This window comes from Pholcus phalangioides, unplaced genomic scaffold, assembly GCF_987345545.1.
Source record: "Pholcus phalangioides strain wild (caught in Gottingen) unplaced genomic scaffold, Ppha-v1.0 ptg000009l_1, whole genome shotgun sequence".
Lineage (NCBI taxonomy): Eukaryota > Metazoa > Arthropoda > Arachnida > Araneae > Pholcidae > Pholcus > Pholcus phalangioides.
In genome coordinates, this window is record NW_028301602.1 from 48,523,537 (window position 1) to 48,549,609 (window position 26,073).

The 26,073-nt window shown below is 37.5% G+C and overlaps 1 protein-coding gene across 3 annotated transcripts in view; it reads left to right on the forward strand.

Annotated features, from left to right (window-relative positions):
- The window catches only part of LOC149083242 (solute carrier organic anion transporter family member 4A1-like), a 104,168-nt gene that overhangs the window by 36,671 nt on the left and 41,424 nt on the right, over window positions 1–26,073 (forward strand). For all 3 annotated transcript variants that reach the window (XM_089236453.1, XM_089236455.1, XM_089236454.1), the window contains 2 exons: window positions 9,512–9,601; window positions 14,787–14,982. In XM_089236453.1, the coding sequence (XP_089092579.1) occupies window positions 9,512–9,601; window positions 14,787–14,982 (286 nt within the window). The remainder of the gene's footprint in view (window positions 1–9,511; window positions 9,602–14,786; window positions 14,983–26,073) is intronic.

A 26,073-nucleotide genomic window follows, 5' to 3' on the forward strand; every position in this document is an offset into this window, starting at 1 on the left:
GGGAGCCCATTGATACATTACAGCGCCGATTTTATAGATGTCGTCGGGTGGAAGTGCGTCTCTTTTCTGTTTGATGGCGGAATATTCCTAGACACTTGATATTTCAGGGGTTTCCAATTAATTCACGAAAACTACAGAACTTAACGAAAGACTTTATTTCGAAGCACACTCAAAACAGACAACCTTCCCTGATGGAAGCCACATTCTAGCTCGCGATCTCTTCTCTTGGAAAATAGATTTTCTCTTCTCACCTTCTTTTAGCAATGTATATACAAACAAAACACATTATGTGGTGTAAGGCCACAGAGAGTTGGTAAAAATGTTTCTAATGAAATAATATTTGTTACAATACTGAATTGTAGGACTAAAATGTCTTTTAATTTGGCAGTGCTGATTGCATATGATGCTTAAGAAACACCTATAACTTATTCGTAGTGCAAAAGTAAGAATGACTAAGTTTGACTATGATATGGTATATTTACTACTATAATGCAATGGTATAATGCAATGGTTTTCCAGTTGAAGTGCTTTGGGTTTCAAGTCCTGCTAGCTTTGCATTGATTTAAAATGCTCTTTAAAACTCAAGATTTATACAACCTAAGCTGAGAAATTTTTAGGTGAAAATAAATGAATTAAATTGAATTAAATAGGTGTGTGTGTTGAGAGATGTTGCGTGAGAATTTTTTGCTGTGTAATAACATTTTTGGCAGATAAGAAAACTTTAATTATCAAAATAGGTATTCGATGTGCAGTAGTTATATAATCCAAAAAATATAAAACACTTTAAGCTACGTAAAAGTAAGTTTTTTATTATTTAATATATCTATCGCATTAAAAGAATCTATTCGACAACATTAGCAATAAGTTTTTGGCTATTTTAATACTGAGCAAGTTTCTGAGGTCAAAAACCTAACCCTGATGCCCTATCATACATATTTTGAATAAACAGCTCTATTTTGCTTAGTAGATAGAACACAGGTAATCAGTAGTTTCGATAAAATGGACCAAAATATTACAAATTATTTGTTCATTCATTTCTATGTACAATTAGGTTATTTTGAAAAATGATGAAGACACTTTTTGAAAAACTTCTATGGCAGGGGTTCTTAACTTTTTTCAGTCATGACTGAAAATCAGTAACAAGATCAGGTTCAAGACCCATGAAACTTTTTTTTTCAAAATTAGTGAAACCAGTGATGCAATATGTACATTTATAACAATATAGTAAGTTGGTTTGCCGGATACATTTCAAAGACCCATGCAAATCAAGATGACCATGACCCATAGCTCAAGAATTACTGGCTAAAAGTGGATTTATACGACTCATCTCCGAAGCCCCTGTGAGCCATAATATGAGTTCCTGCTCTTTTTTTAACTGATCCTCAGGCCCATCATTTAGGGGGGGGCAGCGCCCCCCCCCAGGCTTTTAAAAATACACTAAAAATGGTATATATATACAAATATATATACATACATTGAGTACATGTGCTTTGCCCCTCCCCCCCCCTCCAGCGGAAAAAGTTGAAATGACTGCCTTGCGTGCGCTGATCCTTCTACATTACACAGGACGCTAAAATGGGTGCTTGTGCTGGCTGATAAAGTATCTAGTTGCGGCCCTGCCCGGTCATACATTTGATTAATAGGAAAAATGAAATGACCCATGGCCCAGTTTGACTGATGTCAGGACTTGGCGGGTGAGAAACACTGCTCTAGGCTGTGAATTTGTTCACCTATCTCGAAAGCTTCTGTGACCCAAGTTTGGGTTATAATCCATGGGTTAAGAACCCCTATTTTAAGGATCGGTTCTCAGCTTTTTATGCTCGAGGGCCATATTGAAAATTTGCAGGCCACACAATGGCAGAGGCGTATGCGAGGTAAGGAGACGCTCCTATTTCTCCCCCTCCAAAGATGGCCAAAACCCCAAAATATTTTTTAAAGTTTAAACATTTAATTTAATCAATTTTAACATTAATTTTAAATGAATTTTTTTTTAAATTTAAAATTAGTTTTTTCTTGACTAGCACTTTAATGTCAGGTAAAAGTTTTTGTGGTTCGTAAAATATCCTTCAAATATAGATCAGTCAGGTGCGTTCTGGTTTTAGATTTTGTGTTCTTCAATCGACTAAACAGCTGTTCACATGTGTAAGTGTTTCCAAATATAGAATACATGAACAATGCACGTTCGAATATTTCTGGATACTTTTCTTTGGATATATACTTAAAATAAAAATCAATGAAAAAAGGGATTAAAAAAAAGGCTTCTGTTTTCTCATTGCAGAGTCACATTGCAAATCTAAAAATTCTAATTAAAGTTCTGACACTTTCAGTATCATCTGAGAAGGGTGAGGAGAACATTTCATAAAAATTTTGTTCTTTCAGAAGTTTGGAATTTAGAAGCAGATTTTCTTTCTCAGATTTGGAATGCACTTAACACAACCATTTGTACCTTGTATAATTAGCAGAGGTTCATTTTGTTGTACATAATCGTACGGTTTCCAAGTTGTAGATCTATTCACCAACTCTAGTGATTTAGGAGAGTGTATGAAGTTTTTGTTTTGCATTCTAAAAGGACTAATTTAGTTTTGAACGCTTTCACAGTCATAAAAATTATTTCCAAGTAGATATTTTTCCAGTAAGCTGTAGTTTAGGCCATTCAGATGACCAGCAATATCGACAAGAAATGTGGTCTCTCAACTACATTTCACCTTTCACCCTGGGTGATTACACTCTGTTTAGTATATAGCCTCTACATCCTAGAGCAAAGCTCCCAGTCTGGGATAAAAAAATTACAGTAATTGGCCCCATGGGCTGGAGCCCCGTGAGCCCCGCCATTGGGGGGCTTGGCTTAGTATCAATGTCTGTTAATATTTTATTCTTCCATTATTGCTGCGCTCTCATTTTAAATGAAGCAAACTGCTTTTAGTTTTGTCTTTGAATGAGAAAATAGAAATTTTCTTGAAAAACATCACAATTTTTTTCTTCAACTTTCTTCTTTTTTTTTTTTGCTGTCGTGGTTTCTCATTATGAACATTTAAAGACTAAATAAAGGTTTCTAACCAAAATCTTCAAAGACCAATGTTAGTTGACCCAAAATTTCAAGAAGGAACCACGGCTATGTGCGTTTCGGAACTATACAAAGTTCCTTCATCAAAAGTAGACAGAAATAAAGGAAAATATAGTAAAATACTTCTTATAGTGGGAGTTACTGTTGTAGGGGGGGGCCGTTCAAGTATTACATCAGCTAATTTTTAGCCATTTTTGATTTCCCCCCTCGTCAGCAAAATTTTGTCAGCACTGCCCTCCTACCTCCTAACGCATATTGGTGGGATCAGAAATGTATGTGGGAGGGGGGGAATAGGGGGCTTCTGTGCCTCTCTACCAGACAAAAAAAAAATATTTTTAATGTAAAAAATTTTTTTAAAAATAAAATTTCAAAAGAAAATTTCTTTATATGTTGTTATAATCAGTTTCTGTTCATTTCGATGCTATTTGAAGGGTAAGAACTCAAAATTTATTTTTTAAGGAATTCATCGCGACCTATCCTTTAAGCCATATATGGTAAACCCTTGACCGAGACCAAATGTGGCCCTGAAGGTTATCTGATGTGGTTTGCCCCCTCAAAACCACTTTTGTAACAATGAACTAGGGTGTTGGATGACATAAGGATCATCCAAACTCCCTCCCCCCCCCTTGTCATCAAAAAGGCAGCGAATCGGATACCTCCTCGCCCCTATCAATGCTGACGTAATACTTGAATGACCCCTGGACAAAAGAGTCAAATTTGAAATATGAATTTTGTATATAAACATTTTGTAAATAAACATTTTAAATTCGACTCTTTTGTCTACAACAGCGAGTAACTCCCGCTATAAGGAGTATTTTACTATATTTTTCTGTATCACAAATTAATTTATTTTCTCGAGGGATACTTCATCAGAACATGCCAGAATTTCCTCGTTAATGATGGAAGAAACACGCCACCTATTTCGTCAGCTTGGACAGGCTTTATTAACTTCAGTCATGACAAAACTTTCAACACTTTGCAACAGATGGCTCCCCAATTCGCATCCAAAGACCACTCGGATGCAGCAAATACAAAGGCGAACTCTTTGGATGACCAGACGTAAACATCACCCCTCCACGACTCTTTCGTGTGAATTCTGACCACGAAGTCCTGATGACGGCTCTCCATTGAAGAGCCGAAACGCGTCGACCATTCGACCAATTGAATTTGTCTTGAAAACGTGGCAATTTTTGTATAAAATATTTTTCTTTATTTCTGCTACTGATGAAGGAACTTCATATAGTTCCAAAACGCATATAGCTGTGGTTCCTTCTTGCAATTTTGGTTCAACTAGCGTTGGTTGTTCAATTGTATTATCTAACCCAAAAGGTAATTTATTCCTAAATAAACTTGACTAAACAAATCCTTCTTCCAACCAATCGAGATACTTACATCCACTTGTTCCTTTCCCAACCATGAATAGAGAAATAGGATGTTATGAAAATTCTGTTCATTTCAGTTTCCTCCCACTGAGTACTGTTGGATGGGACCTGCCTGATATTATTTACAGGGGTGGGAACTCTGTGCCAATTGCGCCACACTGCGCCAAAATTAACATCTTGCGCCATCTTGTGCCAATAGTGTATTTTTGTATTTTTCTGCGGCAAATAACGAATTTTGTTTCAGTATGCCCGGAATTTCGGAAAGGACGCCAAAACATTTTTGTTCCTGCTTGCCGCGAAACGATTCTTTCTAAGAGCGTGTTTTATTCCACTGTATGCCTTATTTAAACTATCAGCCTTTCCATCGCGAAACCCCGATAATATCCGTGATCGTGCAACTGAAGATGGTTTGCAATGGTCTTTCAGCTTTAAAGCGCAAATGTGAGTCACACAGTTGCCGTTTTAAAAAAAGTAGCCACTGGAAGCAGCAGAAATGACTGTAGTTGATCTTCATTGCTTCAAATCCCGATTTATAAATTGCGTTCACACATGAAATGAACCCATTGATTGAATGAAATACCATTTCTCACTGAACAAATTGAAGATAGCAATCAGAACAAAATGCTATATTTAATGAACAAACAAGGCTTCATTTTCCAGCATGACGTAGCCCTTGTCTTTAGTTGTTAAACAAATTATTAAAATTTTATGGTGATATTGTACCACATCCTCTGTTTCTGGATATTGTCCTCTGTGATTTTTTTTTTTTGAAGAATTATCTTTGATGTGAAAGGTGATGAATGACATAAATATGCTTCAGAGTAATATTTTGTTAGTGAACCATATATGGAATTTTTTAAAGGATATTTTGCGGCTTCAAGAGAGAGATAGGATGGTAATGAAAGAGAATGGAGTGCATATAACTAGTGTAACATACACTACTGGCCACCGTAAATGCAACACCCTGAAGGAAGCATGCAAATAATATGAAATTTACAACATGCATTAGCGGAGGTGAGATATGCAAATGATTAGAATTTCAGCGCAGACGCACATCACACACGCCTGTGGCGCCACTTCAAAGCGCTATTTAAGGCTTGGTGATTTCGACGATTTGAAGTACGGCAATTGTGTTTTTCTTGTGGTTTTTTCAAAAAAACGATCAATTATGCCTCGTAGGAAACAGCGATCATCTTTTGATGAAGTATCCGAGTTCGACATAGGAAGGATAGTGGCCTACCGAGATTGTGGATTATCTTTCAGGGAAATCGGTAGTCGTGTTGGACGAAACCAAACAACTGTAATGCGGATATGTAATTGTTGGATGCAGGAGGGTACGACGGACCGACGTGTTCGATCGCATCCACCTCAGTGCACCACTTCACGTGATGACAGGCGTAATGTGCGTATGGCAGTGACGGATAGCTCAGCCACATCACGAACCATAGCACAGCACATTCAGTCTGTACCGCATCATCCAGTGTCTGCGCGTACCATTCGACGTCGTTTACAGCAGAGTGGTCTGTCCGCAAGACGTCCATTGCTTCGTCTACCCTTGACGCAGAATCACAGACGTCTCCGCCACCAATGGTGCAATGAAAGAAGGATGTGGACGGCACAATGGAATGAAATTGTCTTTACTGACGAGTCACGCTTCTGTCTGCAACACCACGATGGTTGGATTCAAGTCTGGAGACACCGTGGAGAGAGGATGCTGAACAGCTGCGTTATGCACCGCCACACTGGTCCTGCACCGGGTATTATGGTATGGGGCGGTATTGGATATCACTCTCACACTCCTCTAGTACGCATTGCCGGTACTTTAAAAAGCCAGCGCTACATCTCCGAGGTGTTGGAGCCAGTTGTCCTTCCTTACCTTCAGGCCTTGCCCACAGCCATATTTCAACAGGATAATGCGCGACCACACGTGGCACGCATTGTCCAAAGGTTCTTCGTCAATCGCCAGATTGAATTGCTTCCCTGGCCAGCTCGCTCTCTGGATCTTTCGCCGATAGGAAACATGTAGTCCATGGTTGCTCAACGATTGACCCAGATTACATCCCCAGCTGCCACACCAGATCAACTTTGGCAACGCGTGGAAGCTGCTTGGTCTGCTGTACCCCAAGAACACATCCAAAGTCTCTTTGAATCAATGCCGAGGCGTGTGGCAGCGGTGATCTGCAACAATGGCGGCTACTCTGGCTACTGATTTTGGCAGGAACCACACTTCACAGAAGTCTATAAATTTAATCATTTGATGCTTGGTCAACATGTTACCTACAAAATAAATATTGTTGCGATATCTCTTGTCTTTCTTGGTGTTGCAATTTGGGTGGCCAGCAGGGCCGTCTTAAGAGCATCACGGGCCCCCGGGCCAAGTGATTTTTCTGAGGCCCTACCTGGCAAATTATCGAAAAATTGAACTACTTCTCATTTTTCTGAGGCCCCTATTCTCTTGAGGCCCCCGGGCCGTGCCCGGGTGGGCCCATGCGTTAAGACGGCACTGGTGGCCAGCAGTGTATTTTGACACACTATGGGTGTCATCTTCAGAGGATAAGAGTATCATGCTGACCAAGCTTCCCACTTGGATTGAGTATCGAATCTCGGTTGCTCAGTGGAACGAAATGCATTTCGACACACTGGGTGTTGTCTTCAGAAGACCATATTGTGCTGTTACACAATATGGTACTTATTTTTTTCTACCACCATTCACTCTTCTTTTGATTTTAGACATATCGCTTGTTTCTTCAAAATTGGTCAATAGAGACACCACTTCATTGCCATTCCAACAAACAGCTGCTATTTTGTTCTTCCTATCAAAGCAGGTGTCAGCAGAGCCACTCTTCATCTTTGAGAAGACTTTTGAAGGAATTAACGAGCATTTCGACATTCAGTTTTTCCTAACAGTGCCTGTAGTAAAAACTTATTTCCTCATAGCCTGGTCTGAAGTGCATATTAAGTAAAGAAATTGTCCATATATATACCTTGTTTATTTCAGGATCTAGTACTATAGCTCATCATTTTTTGACTGCAGAGTATGACATTAGATCCTACTTGGGGTTAAGTCTTTTTACTTTGCTTTAATGGATTTATATTCTTCCAGGGCCGTATGCAGAATCGACCTTTAGTGGAGAAGCCCAAAAGGCTTGGGAGCATACAAGTAATTTCTTCCAGAGAAATTTTTAGTTACCAACCCTCAAAAAGAATTTAAATTAACAGAAATTGATTAAAATTGTTTATAAAAGGTATTTCCTTTTTGATGTTTTAATTTTTTTACCAAATATTTAAAATTTTTTTGAATTTTTGGTTGACTTGGACAGATTCAGAAACCCTGTATGCTCCCTTCCCTTGTAGGGGCCTCTGGATTTTTCTGCTGCTGGTATTTCTCTGTGATAATGACTGAAGATTTTAGTTATGCGCATGTGGTTACGTACGTGCAATAACAGAACATGAATACTGATAAGCAAAAAAAAAAAAATATTTAATCAGTTTTAAAGATACACTTATTCTGAAGAATTTCTTTTCATCAAACGTACCAGAAAAAGGCAGACTTTTTCTTTTTGTACAGGTTGTGTTAAGGACATAAACATCGGTCATGGTGGAAAGACTGACATCATCACCCATGTGAAATCAAAAAACATCAAGCAAGTGTCACAAAAAGTCAGTGTTCTTCAAAAATTGACATTTTTTTTCTTCATCTTCCAATGATTTTGGGGTCATTTGCGCTTCGCGCAGAATGTTTGTTCACCTCGTTTCTGATTGAACACAATATTTTTTTTTACATCACCATTGAAGTTTTATCCTCAAATTTTTTGCGTAGGGATTTTTTTCCCAAAGGTTTAACTTCCATGTGTGTAAAATTCAAAATTTTATTTGACTTCAATTTTTGAGTAGGGATTTTATTTCCCTACTTTTGTGTATGGATAATCCTTATTTCATTTGAAAAAATCTCTTTTGTATTTATTAGGGAGTGGGTTTTAGTATAAAATATGAGTCCGCTCGAAAATCTCCCTAATTTTCATTTTCAAAAGTTGGCAGCTATGATCTCAGCATTATGTATTTTTCTTTCCTCCTTCACTTTGTTTTATGAATAAAAAAATATTACATACACATACAGAATGGGTGGCTGTTGGAGGGAGAAAAAATAAAAAACTAGCTCCACAGAAATCTTTTCTTTCTGAAATCCTTTCCCCCTTCATTCCTTATGTATTGACAGTAATATTAATTTTTGAGATTATCTCTGTTAGTTCAACTGCAAATCCTCTGAATTTGTTGCCAAACACCTGTACGTAAAGGGATTAATCAAATTTAACATTTGGGATTACCTAATATTTCGCAAATATAATTACTAGGGCTAGAATGTTTGACCTAAAATAACCAACAGAATATGCTCCATAAAAAATGCATGTATGCCCTAAAAATCTAAAAAGAATATGCCCTTATAAATAGTCTGACCATATTTCCTCAAAATTACAGTAAATTGGCAATCATTGTTCAAAATGATGCCAAATGCGCACAAATAAAATTACCAATTGTTGCTAACATCGTCAAAAAATTGCCAGCGTGAGAAATGAAGCTATAAAAGATTGAGCTGGGAGAAAAAATTCCTCTTCATTATTCTTAAATATGTTAAATAATTCTCAATGATATGAAAATATGTCTTAAATTTTGAAATCATGAAAAATGCCTTAAAATCAGAGAAATCATCAAAGAAACAAAAACCCTTAAAATCACTGAAAACCATTAAAAAGTGCTCTATTACGTAGAAATAGCAAAATATACAAAATCATAAAGAAATATGCCAAGTCATAGAAATCTGAGCCCTAATAATTACTGTTCAAATATGCAGTGAAATCTTGATATAATGATACTCTATGGACCAGGAAAAAATATTGTTGAAGAGGAATTATCATTGTTTCAAGAGGCAGCAGTTTTACATTAGGGTATAGGCATTTCCAAACAAGACTCGCAAGAAATATCATTGTAGAGGGATTTACCATTATTTCAAGTGTCATTGTAGCAAGGTTTCACTGTGTGAGATTTTTTTTGTTATATCTCCATGCAGGAATGTTAGTTGCTGGCCTGGCCACTTTCCTCCCAAAACTTATTGAATCACAGTTTAGTTATCAAGCAAGTTTTGCTGCATTTATTGTTGGTAAGTGCTATTTTTTTGTTTTTATGGAGTGAATATTTTGAAATAATAAATACAATGTTACGTCAGCTAACAAAGGTAATTTGTTCGGGAATTGTATTTATTAACTGAAACACGATTACCCTTACGTTTCTATAGAAAATGGTTTAATGTGTTCTAGGCGCTGCCCAAAATTTAAGGATAAGATTTAAAAAACACTAAAAAGAATGATCAAAATAATAATTAAAACTAACCAAAAGCTGAGATTAACAACTGTGCAACTGGATGAAAGGGAATACAAAGGAAGATGAGAAACTGAACGTGTTTTCACAATGTACACAACCCAATTGGACTGGTAGGTTCCTACTTATACTATGTTATCATTTTGAATATTATGTGACAGACAGACATGACTGCTGACCGCCCAGAGAGACCATCTTGGGATGGTTTGTGCTCTTTCCGAAAGGGATGGACGGTCTCGAAGAGCAATATTATGTACCAGTGTTTCTCAACCTTTCTGAAAACAAAGACCGGTAAAATATCTGAAACAGTTTGATGGACCACTTATGTCTCGCATTATGGGGTATTCTTGTAATTTTTGTTGTTCCGATATTTTTTATACATTTGTTCCATTTTTGTAATAATAATTATTTGAATTTGTAATATTTACTAAAGCCGTGAATACACACACAGCGTTTTCATTATATAAATCATACAGTGAAACCTGTATAAAACAGTCAGGAGACTGACACTATTTTCCGTTTTAGACAGGTTTTCATTTTATAGAGGTGCACATAAATATATATGCAGTGATTTATTTCTATCATTTACAAAACTTAAGTTTTGAGAGCATCACCCTAAAACTCCTATAAACCAACAAGTGTTAAACAGAGACATACATATTATTATTTAGAATTTTTTCATGTTCACTGTTTTAAATAACTATAACTATACATTTGAAATTTCATATTTAATGCGCTAATAGCTAAACTTCAATATAAAACATTCTCCTGAATAACAATAGAATGCTCAGATGTATGTGCCTAAAAATAAATTAGTAAATGACAATAAATCATCACCACTGATCGCATCGCTATGGCTTAAATTCATTACGAGCGGGAATTTAAAGAAAATGCAAGTAGACCAATCGTATAGCTCCATTTTGCACGCAGCCAATCAGGTTGTTGCAAAAGATTTACACACAGGCGCTTTGCTTCATTCTTGCCACAACGTTTGACTTGAACAGACGTATTGTTTTTTCGTTCCACTGAGCAACCAAGATTGAAGATTTGGTATTCAATCCAAGTGGGAAACTCGGTCAGCGTGATACTCTTATCCTCTGAAGACAACACCCATTTTGTGTTGAAATGCATTAGAAATTTTTTAGTATTTCCTGGTATTTGCCTTATTTGTTGTCAGGTTTTTTTAGTATTATTAGGCAACAATTTTTTTTATATAAACAAACTTTTACTAAATTTTGAATAGTAAATCTTCCTCCTCTTCTCAAGCCTGACCCCTAGAACCAGTTTAGATAGATAATAAGCATTCCTTGTTTTTCCAAGAAGTGAAAGAGTTCGCCTAACTAAAAGGGTATCAGAATGGCTTAACTTTCCTCTCATCCAAAGGAAAAGAACTTAGACTTGGCTAAAAAATTCTTTGTTTTAGCAGATATTGTATCTACAAATAGACTAAATATGCCTTCCATTTCCGTGTTAGACAGTTTCTGTCTTAAACAGCTTTCCTATGATTGAAAAAGCATTAATTGTTCACAACACATGTATGTATTTGTCCCTTTTAAGACTGGCATATTTGTTCCGTCTCATACAGTGTCCGTCTTAGACAGGTTTCACTGTAATATGATAATTAGGGATGGGGCAAATTGTGATTTGGCTGAATACCGAATATTCGGCTAATGTTTTGGCCAAATATCAATTTTCTTTAAATTCATCACAATTACAAATAAAATTTCCATTTTTAATTGAGAATAAAATTGTAGATAATTTCAAATGATTGATATTGTGTGTGTGTGTGTGTGTGCGAACACGCATTTTAATTGTGTGATTTATTATTTAAATAAATATTAAAAAACTGGAAGATTTTTATTGCCATGATACTGACAATCAAATTTAATGATGATATATTTTAATATTACATTGATACTTCGGCTAACGAAGATGATTCATTCTGGAATCGCATTCGTTAGCTGAAGTGTGATTTCTCATAGGTTTCCATTGAAAATCGTTTCAGCTTCTGCCTAAAATTTAAAGATGCTTTTTAAAACAAGAAATGTTATTAAAAAGACAAATACTGATTGAAGGCTAAAATGAATAGCTTCAAAATTGTATTTTAAATGAGAATATACAGGAAGATGAGAGATGCTGAAGATCTTTTTATTTCCCAGTATGTACACAACCAACACCAGCTTTGGTCCACTATAAATCTCCTGTTGACACAACTCAATTGAGTTTATATGTTTCCCCCATCCATTTGTGATTTAGTCATCTTATTTCTGTGTCTGGTGCATGCAGATGGACAAGATCATTTCCCAGACTGTTCAGCATGATGCCAAGAGTCTTGCACTAAAAGGACACATGCTCTGAAAACATAGGCTCCCTTTTTTTCAATGCATTTTCTATTTTGGCTAAATCTTCCATTTTATATGAAATTGTTCAAAGAATATCAGAAAAAAGTATAGGTACATCTGAAAAAGATTCTGAGGTGGACATAGTTAATCAAGCACAAGTGACAGTAATTCTTATGTTTGCTCACGGCGCAGCTGTTTTATGTTAATGCATGCATTCATATCATCAAAAATGATTGCTAACCAAAGCAGAAGAATCTCTGAAAAATCTTTGTCAGTCAAGTAATCACTGTACTGACAGAATAATTTTTTTTCCAACACTTATTGCAATTTTGCATCTAATTAAGAAAATGCCAACCATTATTTACTCAAGTATTAATGCATCATAAAATTTAAGACTTATTTTTCTACTCTAGATGTTCTTTGCCCCTTTAGTAGCTCAATACGTATCTTGTGTAGGTACATCCTTCAGTTAGGATATATTGCCGCTGTGGTGATTGAGTGGTCATAATGACGGACTCGCATCGCGAGGATCCAGGTTCGAACCCACTGCCGCCATAGTGGTGGTCGACTGAAGTTCGTTTCCTGTGGTTCCCAACTTTGAGGCGCAAATGCGGGCTGATCTCCACATTAAAAAGTCTCGCCACAGAGAGCAACAGGCCTACAACGATTAATTATTCAATCATTACACTTCACTCATAGTTAGAAAAACTGGTGGCAGATGGCAGCACTACACTACACAGAAACAAACTTTCACTACACGTACACGCACATTCCCACATGTACCAATTCGTTAGAGGTTCTGCAAAGGAATATGGATGAGGCACATGTGTGGTTTAGTAGTAGTAGTTAGGATATATTTCTACAGATTATTTGTTATGCCATATATCAGTCATACATATACATTTCCCATCCAGTTATATATATCAATTTTTTGCGCCCCTGATTTGAGAGGCATTGTAAAGGTTAAGGTGGCCTGCACTGGGACCCAGAAATTTTTTGGGACTCTCTTGATCCATATATTTTTTTTTGGGGGGGGGGGGGGATTAGGCTAGTCGGTATCCAGAAACACCTGACACTATTACAGAAGGCTGAAAAATATGGACACTAAAGAAATGAATGTTAACCTTATCATAATCGATGAAAATAATTGAGTATTTATAGTAAATAACTATAACTTGATAAAAGAAGTAACTGAAAATTAATGAAAGAAATAAAAAATAAAACTTCCAATAATTTATGACTCCTGTTTCATTCAGGACCCTGGGCTCAGGTCCTGTAAACCTCGCCAAAGAATATGCTCCCGTGCACCCCCTAGTTTTTTTACTCCAGTGGAATAATATAATTACCAGGTTTATATATATTTTTTTGTTATGGGAAAAAGAAATGCAGATTCATTATGCAAACTCATTTCAGTTTAAATATATAAAATATTCATTTATTATTCAAAAGTTTATTTTTAAAGTTGTTCATTTTTAGCTTTATATGGCATTCTGTTAATAAAAATCTGTCGTGCAGTTGTTTAAATAATTAGAATACATTGTTTTTTCATAGACCACTGAGTAAATCAGTGGTTTTGGTAATCCGGCATATCCCTGGTCTGATATGTGCAGGATTGCCGAGAATCTATTATATATAGACTCAACTACAGTCAAACCTCGTTAATGAGTCACTCTTGGAAGAGCAAAAATATGACTTAGCAAGCGGAGTGACTCGTTAAACAGAGTAAGCCATAGCTGTGCCAATTCCTGCCTGAGGACAATTGGAACTTCCAAAAGGTGACGCAGTAAGCGGAGTGACGTGTTAACCGGGTGATGCACTAACGAGGTTTGGCTGTATATCATGCAAATTAAAATAAATCTGGAAAAAATTTACAAAAAAAAGGTGTTTTTGATTATATTTAACCCTTTTTCTTTTCTTATGCATGTACTGTAATTTCTTGTGTGCAATATGCGGCAGCATATAATCCACATGTGTAAATTTTGCTACTTTGAAAAAAAAAAGCCATATTATAATTTGCACTTCTTAATTTCTTGTAGCCACTAATAGAAACTTAATAACACACCATCTGATATCTTAGAGGAAAAAAGTTTTTTTTGTTAATTATTTTTTTAAATATGCATTAATTCAACCCCTCTACTCAGGAAAAAAAGTTTCAGATAAAAATTGGTAGTCCAGAGATGCTGCTGACACACTATAGTGCGTCAAATACCTGGGATTTCGGAAGAGTGTTCCGTGGGATGCATTCTCTAGTAGTAGACAATGAAAGTAGTAAAAAAACATAGTTATAAGCTGGTAAATTGATCTTTTTTTCAATGAACCTTTGGATTGAACATGTTTTTAGAAATGAATTATTTATTTGATTCACAGGGATGCCAGTGAATAATTGGGGGCATAGTTTAATTTTTTTTTAAAGGGGACCCATTTTTACTCAGAAAGAACCCAGATTCGGCCAATAGTCTGGGTCCCTTGACCCATGTAAATTAAAGTATAGCGGCATCTCTGTTGTCTATAAACAATGTTGATAACTGTTTTTCAATGCATAATCAATCCATAGATTATATTCAGGAAATTATACTGAATTGGTCGAAGTTGAAAAACTTGCTTATATTCATTTGTAAATTTTAGGTATAGTTACCATACCAGGAGCTGGTGGTGGCAATTTTTTGGGTGGCTATGTTGTGAAAAAGTTCAAGATGAAGTGTGCTGAAATAATTCGTCTGTGTATCGTTTTCAGTATAGCTTGCTTGGCTCTTTCTTTCATATTCATTTTGCATTGCCCCGATGCTGATTTTGCTGGTCTCAATATTATGCCACATAACAGGTAAATGTTATATTTTTGATATATATGTTTATTAATGTTCTATAATTTTGTAAAAAGGTACTTAATTCGTATTTAAGTGTCAGATGCTTATGCAGACTAATCCAATTGAGTAAATAGTGCATGTAAAAAAAAAGATGTTGCAGTTATAATTAGGGATGGGACGAATAGGGATTTGGCCAAATACAGAATATTTGGCAGCCGAATATCAATTAATTAAAATTCGTCACAATTATAGATGAATTGGTGTTTTTAATTGAAAATAGAATTATAGATAATTTCAAATGATTGATAATGAATTTTAATTATGCAATTTATCATTTAAATAAATATTAAACTGGTAATTGAAAGATTTTTATTGCCATGATACTGACTATCAAAAACCGATGAGATATTCTACTTTAATATTGCTTACAGAATCAGAAATTTTTAATTTATGTAAAAAATTCCAATTTACATAGTTTTTAAAATTAGTTTATTGTGCTTAGATTTACATAGTTATTCAGTCGAATACCTAAGCAGTATTCAGCCAAATCAAATATTTGGCGAAAAGGCTGAATACTGAATGGCAGCCAATTATTTGTCCCGTCTCTAGTTGTAATTACTATCAATTCCTGATAAGTTGAACTGTGATGAGTCCAATATCCATTCAAGTCAAAGTTTTCACATTATCCCAGAACCTTCAATATTATTTTTGTGTTAACATTTTTTCTTTACTTTAAGTTTTCTTCCTTCAAATCAAACTTTCCTATTTTAAAAAATAACATTTACTTTTTCAGAAAAGACTTAAAGGTGTAGCGATCATAATTCAAGGAATTTATTTCTTCTCCCCCGCCCCCTCCAGTTTTTAGATAAACTTTGACCACACAGTGACAATCAACTTGATCACCTGTTCTGCAAAGGCAAGAAATTAAAATTTCAAGAAATTACTCAAATACCCTATAAGGATTGTAAAAAACGAGGATGCTATTTTATACGTCTGTGCTCATAATACAATATTTGTGTTTGCGTGTATGTCTATGCTTTTTTATAATATTTTCATTCAATACTGCAATTAGCGATATGATAGCATGGCATTGCAGGATAATTCGTTCATCGTCTCCAGTGGTTAAACATTTCTTAATAATCTAAAATTTGTAAATAGCATAGCACTATCAGCCTTAGGTCGGTATTACACTATAAAAGTTTTCTAAAAGTCCTTTTATAAAACTTGAAAAATTCAACCAATAAGATTATCGGCTGCATTTGCTTGAATGTAACCTATGAGTTTCATTGGTTGGATTTTTTAAGTTTTATACACTATCTACCAATAAGTATTTGAACACCTATGCTATCTGCGGTCCTGAGATACGTCACGCCCTCCGCCGGTATATATCGTGTAGGAAACAACATCGGCATTAGTCGCATGCAAGATGCCGCGCAGTTCGGAGCTCTCTGATTTCGATAAAGGTATAATTATCGGGTATCACAAAAATGACCGATCCTTAAGGGACATATCTAGCAAGCTGAAGTACCCAAAATTGATAGTGGCCTATGTGATTAAGAAGTGGAAAGTGAGCTGTGATTATCGGAATTTGCCCTGAGTCGGCAGACCAACGAAACTGGGAGATGAAGACCGACGGGTGCTGTCCAGAGAAATTCGGAAGAACCGCACCCAACCGATGGCCCTCATCAGTGAGGAGTTTCAACAGGCATCCGGGAGTATTGTTTCAATGAATACCATCCCTAAGGAAGCACATCTGATTGGTTTTCATGGTCGTGCTGCTGCCCATAAGCCTTTGATCACAAAGTCCAACCGCGTTGCTCGGTTAATGTGGTGCAAAGCACATCGAAATTGGACCGTAGATCAGTGGAAACAGGTTCTTTGGAGCGACGAATCAAGGTTCACCCTCTACCGTTCGGATGGCAGGGTCTGGGTCTGGCGTCTGCCTGGAGAACGTCTCCTACCAGAATGCGTTGTGCCAACAGTCAAGTTCGGCGGAGGTGGAATTATGGTCTGGGGGTGTTTCTCCTGGTATGGACTGGGACCCTTGGTCCCCATTCATGGTAAGCTCAACGCCGATGCCTACTGTATTATTTTGGATGACAATGTGCTTCCTACGTTGTGGCAGTTTTACGGGGTGGATCCATGTTACTTCCAGGACGACAATGCCAGCTGTCATACTGCGAGGTTAACCAAGGCTTGGTATGGTGCCAATGAGGTTCATCGAATGGACTGGCCTGCCCAGAGCCCAGACCTGAACCCTATCGAGAACCTCTGGGACGAGTTGGATCGCCGAATTAAGAGGTGCCCTACCCGTCCAAAATCGGTGAAGGAACTGACATGTCTTCTCCAAGCCGAGTGGAAGAAAATACCACTAGCCGTCACACAAGGACTTGTGGAAAGTATGCCCCAGAGGGTTCACCCTGTAATTGCCTCTCGTGGAGGCTCTACCAATTGATTGATTTTGAATAAAGTTAGTTTTTCTTTTCTGTCACAGGTGTCCAAATACTTATTGGTAGATAGTGTAAAAGGGATTTTATCCAACTTTTATGGTGTAATACCGACCTTAGGGTGATATTCTCAAAATTTAAGTTTCGCAGAATGACAAATAAATCACTACTTATATATTTTTGTGTGTTGTCAGCTCAAAATTTGGGATCCCATCGGGGTCAGTGGAGTGGGGTTTCAATTTTTTTAAAAGATTCAGACCTACTTAGTGAAGAAGACAGGACTAGAGTTGAATAATGAATCGGAAAAGGAGTATTGTTTGAGAGGCAGTGGGGTCAGAGGAAAAGCCAGATTAAATCCTGTGGCAATATCAAGTTGAGAAGTTACGTCGATGTTATCAATTTTAAGGGAAGAAGAGCCAGCTGATTTAGCGCAAAGAAAATTCCAAAATTTTGAGGTGTTAGTTTTAAGGTAGTGAGGTAAGGAGTTAGTTAGATAATTTGTTTTTTGATGAAAGATGAGATTTTTGAGGTTACACGTAGAGACTAGGGTCTTAATTCTGAGAGACAGGGAATTATTGAATTTGAGTTTGGAGGCATTTCGGCAAATTTTCCTTTTTAAATGAATAATATCACAGTTGATCCAGGGGTTAAACAGACATTTTTAGGTGGTATGTTTGATGGGAACAGAGACTTTGCATTTTTTGATAAGAGCTTTTAATTTACTCCAGAGAATATGAATATCATTTAAGAAAGATGATGAGAAGAAATTAGGGAAATGGGTGTGAAGGATATTTTGCGTAAGGGGGAAAGTCGGCCTTGTTAAAGTTACGTTTTGTAGCAAGTTTAAGGGAAGGAAGAGTGTGATGAAGGGAAAAATTGACAAAAGGAATTTTGTGCTCAAAAACTGAGAAATCGAAAACCAGAATTTTGTTTGAAATAGCAATTATGTCTAATGTAGAGCTAGAGTGGTTTGAGATTCTTGTTGGTTCTAAGATTGTTTGAACAACATTAAATTTAAAGAAAAGGAAAAGAACTCTATTTTTAATATAGTGGTTACCCAAGAGCAGGGTAGGAAAAAAATCATGATTAAAAAAAAAAAAAATCAAATTTTTTAAAATTTAAATCAGATTTTTTTGATTAAAATTAACTGACTGCTTATTAATTAAAATCTTGTTAATCATTTAAAAAATACAGTAAAACCTCGTTAACTTGTCACCCTAATAAGTCGTCACTCCTGTTAAATCACCATTTTTCTTTGTCCAAGTATAGTTTTCATAGGTAACAATGTTATAAAACTCTAGTTTACTCATCACTAATTTTGGTTAACTTGCCACTGTGGGAAAGCTTGAGAAATAGAAAAAGATGGTTTCTATGGTTCCAATAAAAAAAAGCTTCCAAATGGGAAGAGATTCATGGTTTTCAACCTCCTTTTTCTTAGTGACCAGAGCATCATCCCCCCCCCCCCCACCGATTGAGGGAGCCGGAAACTTTTACTAGAAAATCTGTCATCAAGCTGCTAGGGGTGGGGTCAACTGGTTTCACTTATGTATATGGTGGTCCACTAAATAGGAATGAGGTTCTGATGCAACACATCCATCGCTCGCCCCCCCCCCCTATGAGCCTGAGCCCGCCATAGATTCTTCGAAGTTGAAGAGAAAAAACGGAAGACATTCTTGCATTGTTGAATAACAGTGCACGCAGACAACAGTTTTGACGAGAAAAAGGAAAGTGCCTTCTTTCAGTTGTCAAGACACCATATGATGACATGAGCTCCGAAAATTCTGGTTCTTGTCAGTGAATGCTATATAAGTGCTGTAAGTAAATTGCTACTTTTAAACCATTTTATGAACGTTTTCAAACACGCAGGGTTTGTGAGTAATGATCAGCAAAGTTTGGTTGAAAATGAAGACCCCGATTCTGATACTATTCCCAATTTATTGGATGCCATAAATCTTCAAAACTCAAATACTATTCTCGATATCATTGATTATATAGACATTGATGATAACCTTGCAATATGCTCAGAAGCCATAGTGAAAGCGTTAGACCGAACACATACTGGAGATGTGAGCGGAGAGGTACGAGAGTGCGGCGAAAACAAATGTACTGTTTTGTTCTGCGCCTCACATACTCGGGCAGCGAGGCAACGAGAAGAAAGAGGCAGCTCCAAGAGGTACGCGACTCTTCCAAGCCGGTTTGTTTTTACCACGAGGTAAAATCAGACTCTACTTGGGGATTGGTCAGTTTTCTCCCTTTTTTTTTTTTCTCCTCGCTCTCTTGGAAAAAAAGCGAACTTCTGAGGGGGGGGTCATCATCATCACACCCATTTGGTTTGGAGGCAGTGCTTCGGAGTTTTTTTCACTTTTGGCGCTCTCTCTTCTTTTCGATTCCCATTGTGCTTAACCCAGTCTATCCTAATTTAAGAGTTTGACAATTTTTGTGGTAGCACTTTACGGATTAATTCCCCCCGTCATTTTTTTAGACATGAATATTTTTCAAAATTTTACTGGGACTAACGAGATAGATATTTTGCAAATTTCTGCCCATCCCATTGCGCTTTTTGCATGGAAAACTGCACTATGTGCAAGAGAACTTCCTTCTGACGAACGAACAGTGCTGCAACTAGGGGCGGTGGGTTCGGTCTGGTTTCCTGGGCGTTGTATCAGGAGGATGGCAAACTCCATCCTTCAACTTTCATCTTTTCAATTGTCTCTGAATAGCTTTTAATAAGAAACGTACTGCCATGGGACATAGGTACCAGAACGTGGCGGGGGGGGGGGGGGTGGTATTTCAACCCCTCAATAAATTTTGTGTTGGGGGGGGGGTGGCTGAGAACCCCCTTCCCCAATTAATGAATAAATAAAGCGGGCCACTGCATCCTTCTACATACTGGCTCGAGGCTCGTCACGGGATGACTGGCAACTTTCAGCCCCCTCAATGTTTTTTCATGCCCACGCCTTTGCCCTGGGCTGCAAAATGTAAAGGGTGGCAAATTTCTGTCAGAAACTGGAAAACCACTATAAAATCATAAGTTATATACCACTATAAAATTATAAGTTATATACCACTATAAATCATTATGCAGTCGCTGGGGTGGAAAAACCCTGTCCTCCCCACAAACACATCAAAAATCTTTTAGAAAGAACACTTTATCTATGTACTGTCTATACCAGCGGTTCTCAACCAGTGCTCCTCGTGCACTGGTTGAGGGGGCTCCACGTTCACTCAATTAAAGTAAAGTGAATCAGTAAATTTTATGACCAAATGAAAAAAAAAACATAGCGTACGGGGCTCCGTCGTAGAAATTATATACTAAAAAGGGCTCCGTGACTCAGAAAAAAGGTTGAGAATTGCTGGTCGACACTAATTTTCTACTCAATACTGAACATGTTCTTAGAATTTCAACGAAAATTTGTAGAGATTTTTCCAGGAACGTCATTTCAACGTTTTCCAGGGGAGGGGGGCAGGCCAAGAACATGAACTCAATGTATGTATATCTACTCTATAATATAAAATAACAAACTCGAAAAGGGCCTGTTTCTAAGCAACCGAAATTAGTGGCGATTTTATGTTACGGAAGTTAGTGACGGAAATTGGTTACGATTTTAGGTTAAATATTCATTTAACTCTAGCATATTCGTGACCTATTTGACCAAGTTACGTGCATGTACTGAGTGGCTCCCACATCCTACAGCAGGGCCTATATAGTCTGGAATAGATGGCGAGCCCTCAAACCAGCTTTTTGGGGGCCCTCTGTGGTTAATTTATAGTGTGAAAAATCAAAAAGTGATAAGAATCGTTCCGGCCCCTGTCAGCCCTGCATTTGTGGGGGAAGGGGGGTCATGCCGAGACCCCCCTTCTGTATGTATCATATACATATAACACCAGTGCTCCCAACACACAGGGTCGGGGTACCCGGGGGGATTGCACATATACCTTAATGGGGAAGTTAAAAGGTTTGATTTCCAGGGCCCTTGATGGATCTTGTTTTCTTGCTGCTTTAACATTGAAAAATTTGCGAAAGCTCAAGCTATATCCAGTCTGGGGACCCCATAAAATTTGCGAATTCGGTCACGGGTAATTGAGGGGGGGGGGGCACCTGGAATTTATTTGTTGGTAAAATGGACATTTGCCGTGGCACTCACAGGGGGACAAGCTCCGAGTCAGGGGACCGTATCATTTTGGGGGCCCTGGATGAATCTCATTCTTTTCTGTTATTTAACGTTTTAGAATTTGCAACAACGAAAGCCCAAGATAAAGCCAATCTTTGGGCCCCACTAAAAGTATGCGAATTGGTGTCCCAGGTAATTGGTTGGGGACCCTGGATTTTATTCGTTGGTAAAATGAATACAAATGGAAATTTTCATGGCGATCGCAGCGGGGATGACCGACAAGCTTCCGCGTCAGGGCCCCATGTTTACAGGTTTTACTTTGGGGGCCCTGGATGAATCATTCTTTTTTGTTGTTTAACATTGTAGAATTTGCAACAGCGGAAGCCCGAGATAAATCAATCCAAAATTCCGTCTGCATCCCCCACTAAAAATCTGAGTATTGGGCCCCTGCTGCTGGAGGGGGGCCCTGGATTTCATTAGTTGTAAAATTGATAAAAATGAAAAATTTTCGTGGCCCCTCACCGGGGAGATGTTCGACAAGTCTCCAGGTCGGGGTCCCATAGAAATGTTGACAGGTTTCATTTTGGGTGTCCCTTGATGAATCTCATTGATTTTTGTTGTTTAACAATGTAAAATTTGCAACACATCGGTAGCCCGAGATAAATCCTGTCTAGGCCCCACTAAAATTCAGCGAATTGGAGTCTGGGGACCCCCATGGGCAAGTTTTCTGGGAGTACTTGATGAATCACATTTGTTTTTTGTTGTTTTATTATTGTAAAATTCGCTTCTTCAGTAAGCTGGTGCTTTCACGTGTCCCTTTCCATAGTACGCTGATGAAGTGGGACGAAATAAACAAGATATGTTGTGATGAGAGAAGGGGAGGGGGAGAGCCCCCTAGTATATATAAATATTTGTATGTATATATAAATATTTGTATGTATATATACCATTTTTAGTGTTTTCAAAAGCCCCCCCCCTCCCTCGAATGATGGCCCTGGATTTGTCAACACGTTGATGGATTAGCAGGGGTTCTCAAACTGTGTGCACCAACCTTTGTCTGGGGTGCTGCTTCACAGTAGTCTTGACAAAGATTTTTCAAAGAAATGCTTTTCTTAAAACTGCTCTTCACATAGACGTACGCAGAATTTTCTCGGGGGGGGGGGGGGTTCAGATTTGTTTTTCCTTCTGGGGGCTTACGTTTTTTCCGGCAAAATAACACTATAATCTTGGCTTAAGGGGGGAGGGTTAGAACCCCAAATCCCCCCCCCCCCCTGCTTACGCCAATGGCTCTTCATAAGAGAAATGGACGGCACGGGTGGAAAATGTTTGAGATTGAGAACCCGTTTTTTAGGAAAACGGATAAACACAGTGATGATTGCTCATCGCTTACTAACATTGTCAAAACATGATTTCTGTTTTTTTCTCTTTTATTTTATTGTACTGAATGCCTGTTATTTCCGTGGATTTGAGTTGGAATGCAGTGTTTTATGAAAGACACACGTGATTTTTTTCTGATACAAATATTGAACATCTCACACACAATACGTATCTCTGTATTTCTTACAAACTCGAAACCAGTTTATTGCAGCATCCGTGCGTTCATTGAAATTGGTTATGCATAGAACATGCCGGATAAAAGCAGGGCCGTCTTAAGAGCATCATGGGCCCCCGGGCCAAGTGATTTTCCAGAGGCCCTACCAGGCAAATTAAAATTTCAACCAGATTTTATTTTTGTGAGGCCCCTTTCTTCTTGAGGCCCCCGGGCCGTGCCCGGGTGGGCCCATGCCTGAAGACGGCACTGCCTGGGAGACCTCAAGATAATAAAGGCTTCACAAAAGAGAGATGTGGTTGAGATTTTCAAGAATTTGCCTGGTAGGTAGGGCCTCAGAAAAATCATTTGGCCCGGGGGCCCATGATGCTCTTAAGACGGCCTTCATATAGGAGGAATCTATAATTCTGGGATGTCATAAATAATGTGTGTGTGGATCCACTCTGATAATTTGTGATTAACGACCACGTATACATTTATCGCTAATAACAATCATTTTCATAATGATACGCTGGCCATGAAAAAATTACGGTTGCGTCATCGAGGTGTATGGATAACTTCTCGCTTCATCTCATTAACTGTGATATTTTTTTTAGAAACTATCGAAATTAGCTTCTGCGAGTTATAGGCATGTATTTTTATTCAGTGTCTAACTAATTCTTTTGTCCCTCTATCTTGATTGAAGTATAATTATTTAAATCTTTATATAATAATATAATAATATTGTGCAAGAATATTCGAAACAACGGTTTGATACAAGAAGTCATTAAAAACATATATCAGGACTTGTAGTCTTTCGAGGATTAACGGGTTTATTGCAGCGCTTCTCAACCTTTTTTGACCCACGGAGTCCTTTCCGGTATGTAATTTCTATGGCGGCTTCCCGGATGCCTATTTTTTATTTATTCATCAAAGTTTCTGACCTATTTTTATTATTCAAAAATATTAATAATTATTTTTTTTTCAAATTTACTTGTTTTTTTTTATTTATTTTCCTCAAGTGGCCACCGAGCCCCTGGGAGTTCACACGGGGCCCTAAGGGCTCTACGGAGCACTGGTTGAGAACCGCTGTTTTATTGGAATCCTCCAATATTGCCAAACTGATTGATTTGGCATGAACAGGCTGGTAGGGTTACTAGTTGGCGAGATGTCACTTTTCCCGTTCAAAGGCTTTTCTTCTTTACCCTTCAGAACGCCTGCGGTCATTTTCGCTTTCTCCACCTCGTCAGTATGTGAGGGGACATCGAAATGAGCATCAATGTATTTTCTCTTTTGAAATCGCTTGCTTTGTTCGACACCCCAGTATGTGTTCGGCCTTATGTGCCGAACTGTCAGAGGAAAAACAACACAATAGTTGAAGTGACGAAAGTGACATAGAGGAAATTCATTTGCCACCTAAAAAAACAAAAGTTCTTGAAGCTTTAGAGACTGTTCGCGATTACATCTGTGCAAGGAACAACCGATAAAGAATTCAAAGCACTAAATGTGTTAGAGAAAAAAAGTCATTTGTTTTAATAGCTGCTCTGCTCAGCCTAAATTAGAAAATTACTGGGAAAAAACCATAAATGCACCTGTATTTAACCATACAAGAAAAGTAAAATTCGAAAAAAAGTTTTTTTTTTGTGATCTGAAAAAAAATGTATTACTGTAGTTATTCTTTAATACAATGCTATGCATGAATGAACGCCACGGGCTCTGCCACCAGACTTATCCCCTTGCAGAGATCTCTTCCTGCCCAGCTTCGTGGCAGAGTCTGGGACAAAGTGAGTGCACCTAACAATCTGAGTGTGTAGCTAGTGTTGTGTTTGATATTTCAGTGCTGCCATCTATACTTCAAATTGTGAGTGAAGTCTAATGATTGAATATTTGTAACGTTGTGCGTAGGCCTGTTGCTCTTTGTGGCGAGACTTTTTAATGGGGAGATCGGCTCGCATTCGTGCCTTGAAGTTGGAAACCACAGAAACCCAACTTCTGCCGACCTACAATGCTATGCAGTGTAACCTCTCAATAAGGGACACCCATGGAAGTGTCCCCTTATTCAAAGGTAAATTAATTCATATTTGAAGGTGACAGATCATGGAATAGAGGACTTAAAATAGAGTTGTCCCTTATTTTATTCCTTAAAATGGAGGTTTAATTGTATTAAATTTACAGTAATGCTCATTTAAACTGACGGCATTGCGTTTAAGCCGTCACAATTTTTTGGTAACTTGAGGTGACGACTTATCGAGGTTTTACTGTACTTTCATATCATTTAACTGCTTTTTTCTCCATATCACTCAAATTTAATTCAGCATTAATGAATAAACAACAAACAAACTATAAGCAGAACACCAGAAATCTGTGTTTATGTAACATGAAAGGTCATTGAGCTCAAATTAACTTCATAGATTAACTTTTTTTTTTTTGTAGAGAAAAGTGCTTTTATTCATAAAACCCCACCCCCATTAAAGTGGTGGCAACTCAGTATCATTCATATCTGGTGCATGGATCTCAATTCACTCGATGTACAACCAAAAAGCCAATCAGCATCAACTAAATAAAACAAATTCTATTGGCATTCTTACACAATGAATGGATGTATTTCCGACTTGCATGAAGCCGATAATACTTTACACACTTTTATTCTTTCACAGATTTAATGAGTGTGGTAAAAAAAAAATTGCAAACTTTAAAATTTTAATACGAAAAGTAAAGTCAAAAGCCTAATGATATCTATGTTGGTACAACATCTATTATTTTGAATCAGCAATTAGGGCAAGGGCTTTGTACAAAAAAATTATTCCTCTGTTTTTTAATTATGGGAATCCTAGTGTCGCATTGCAATGCATTGAAAATTGTGCAGTTTAGCTAAGTTCAACTCCCTATATTTTTCTTCAATGCTTTCTATGCACAAAATCTAGAAATAGAGCAGCTTTCTTTCTGCTCTGTATCAAGGGATTAAGTTTAAATGTATATGTATCCCAAAGATCTTCTATTCTTCTTAATTACAAACTTTAC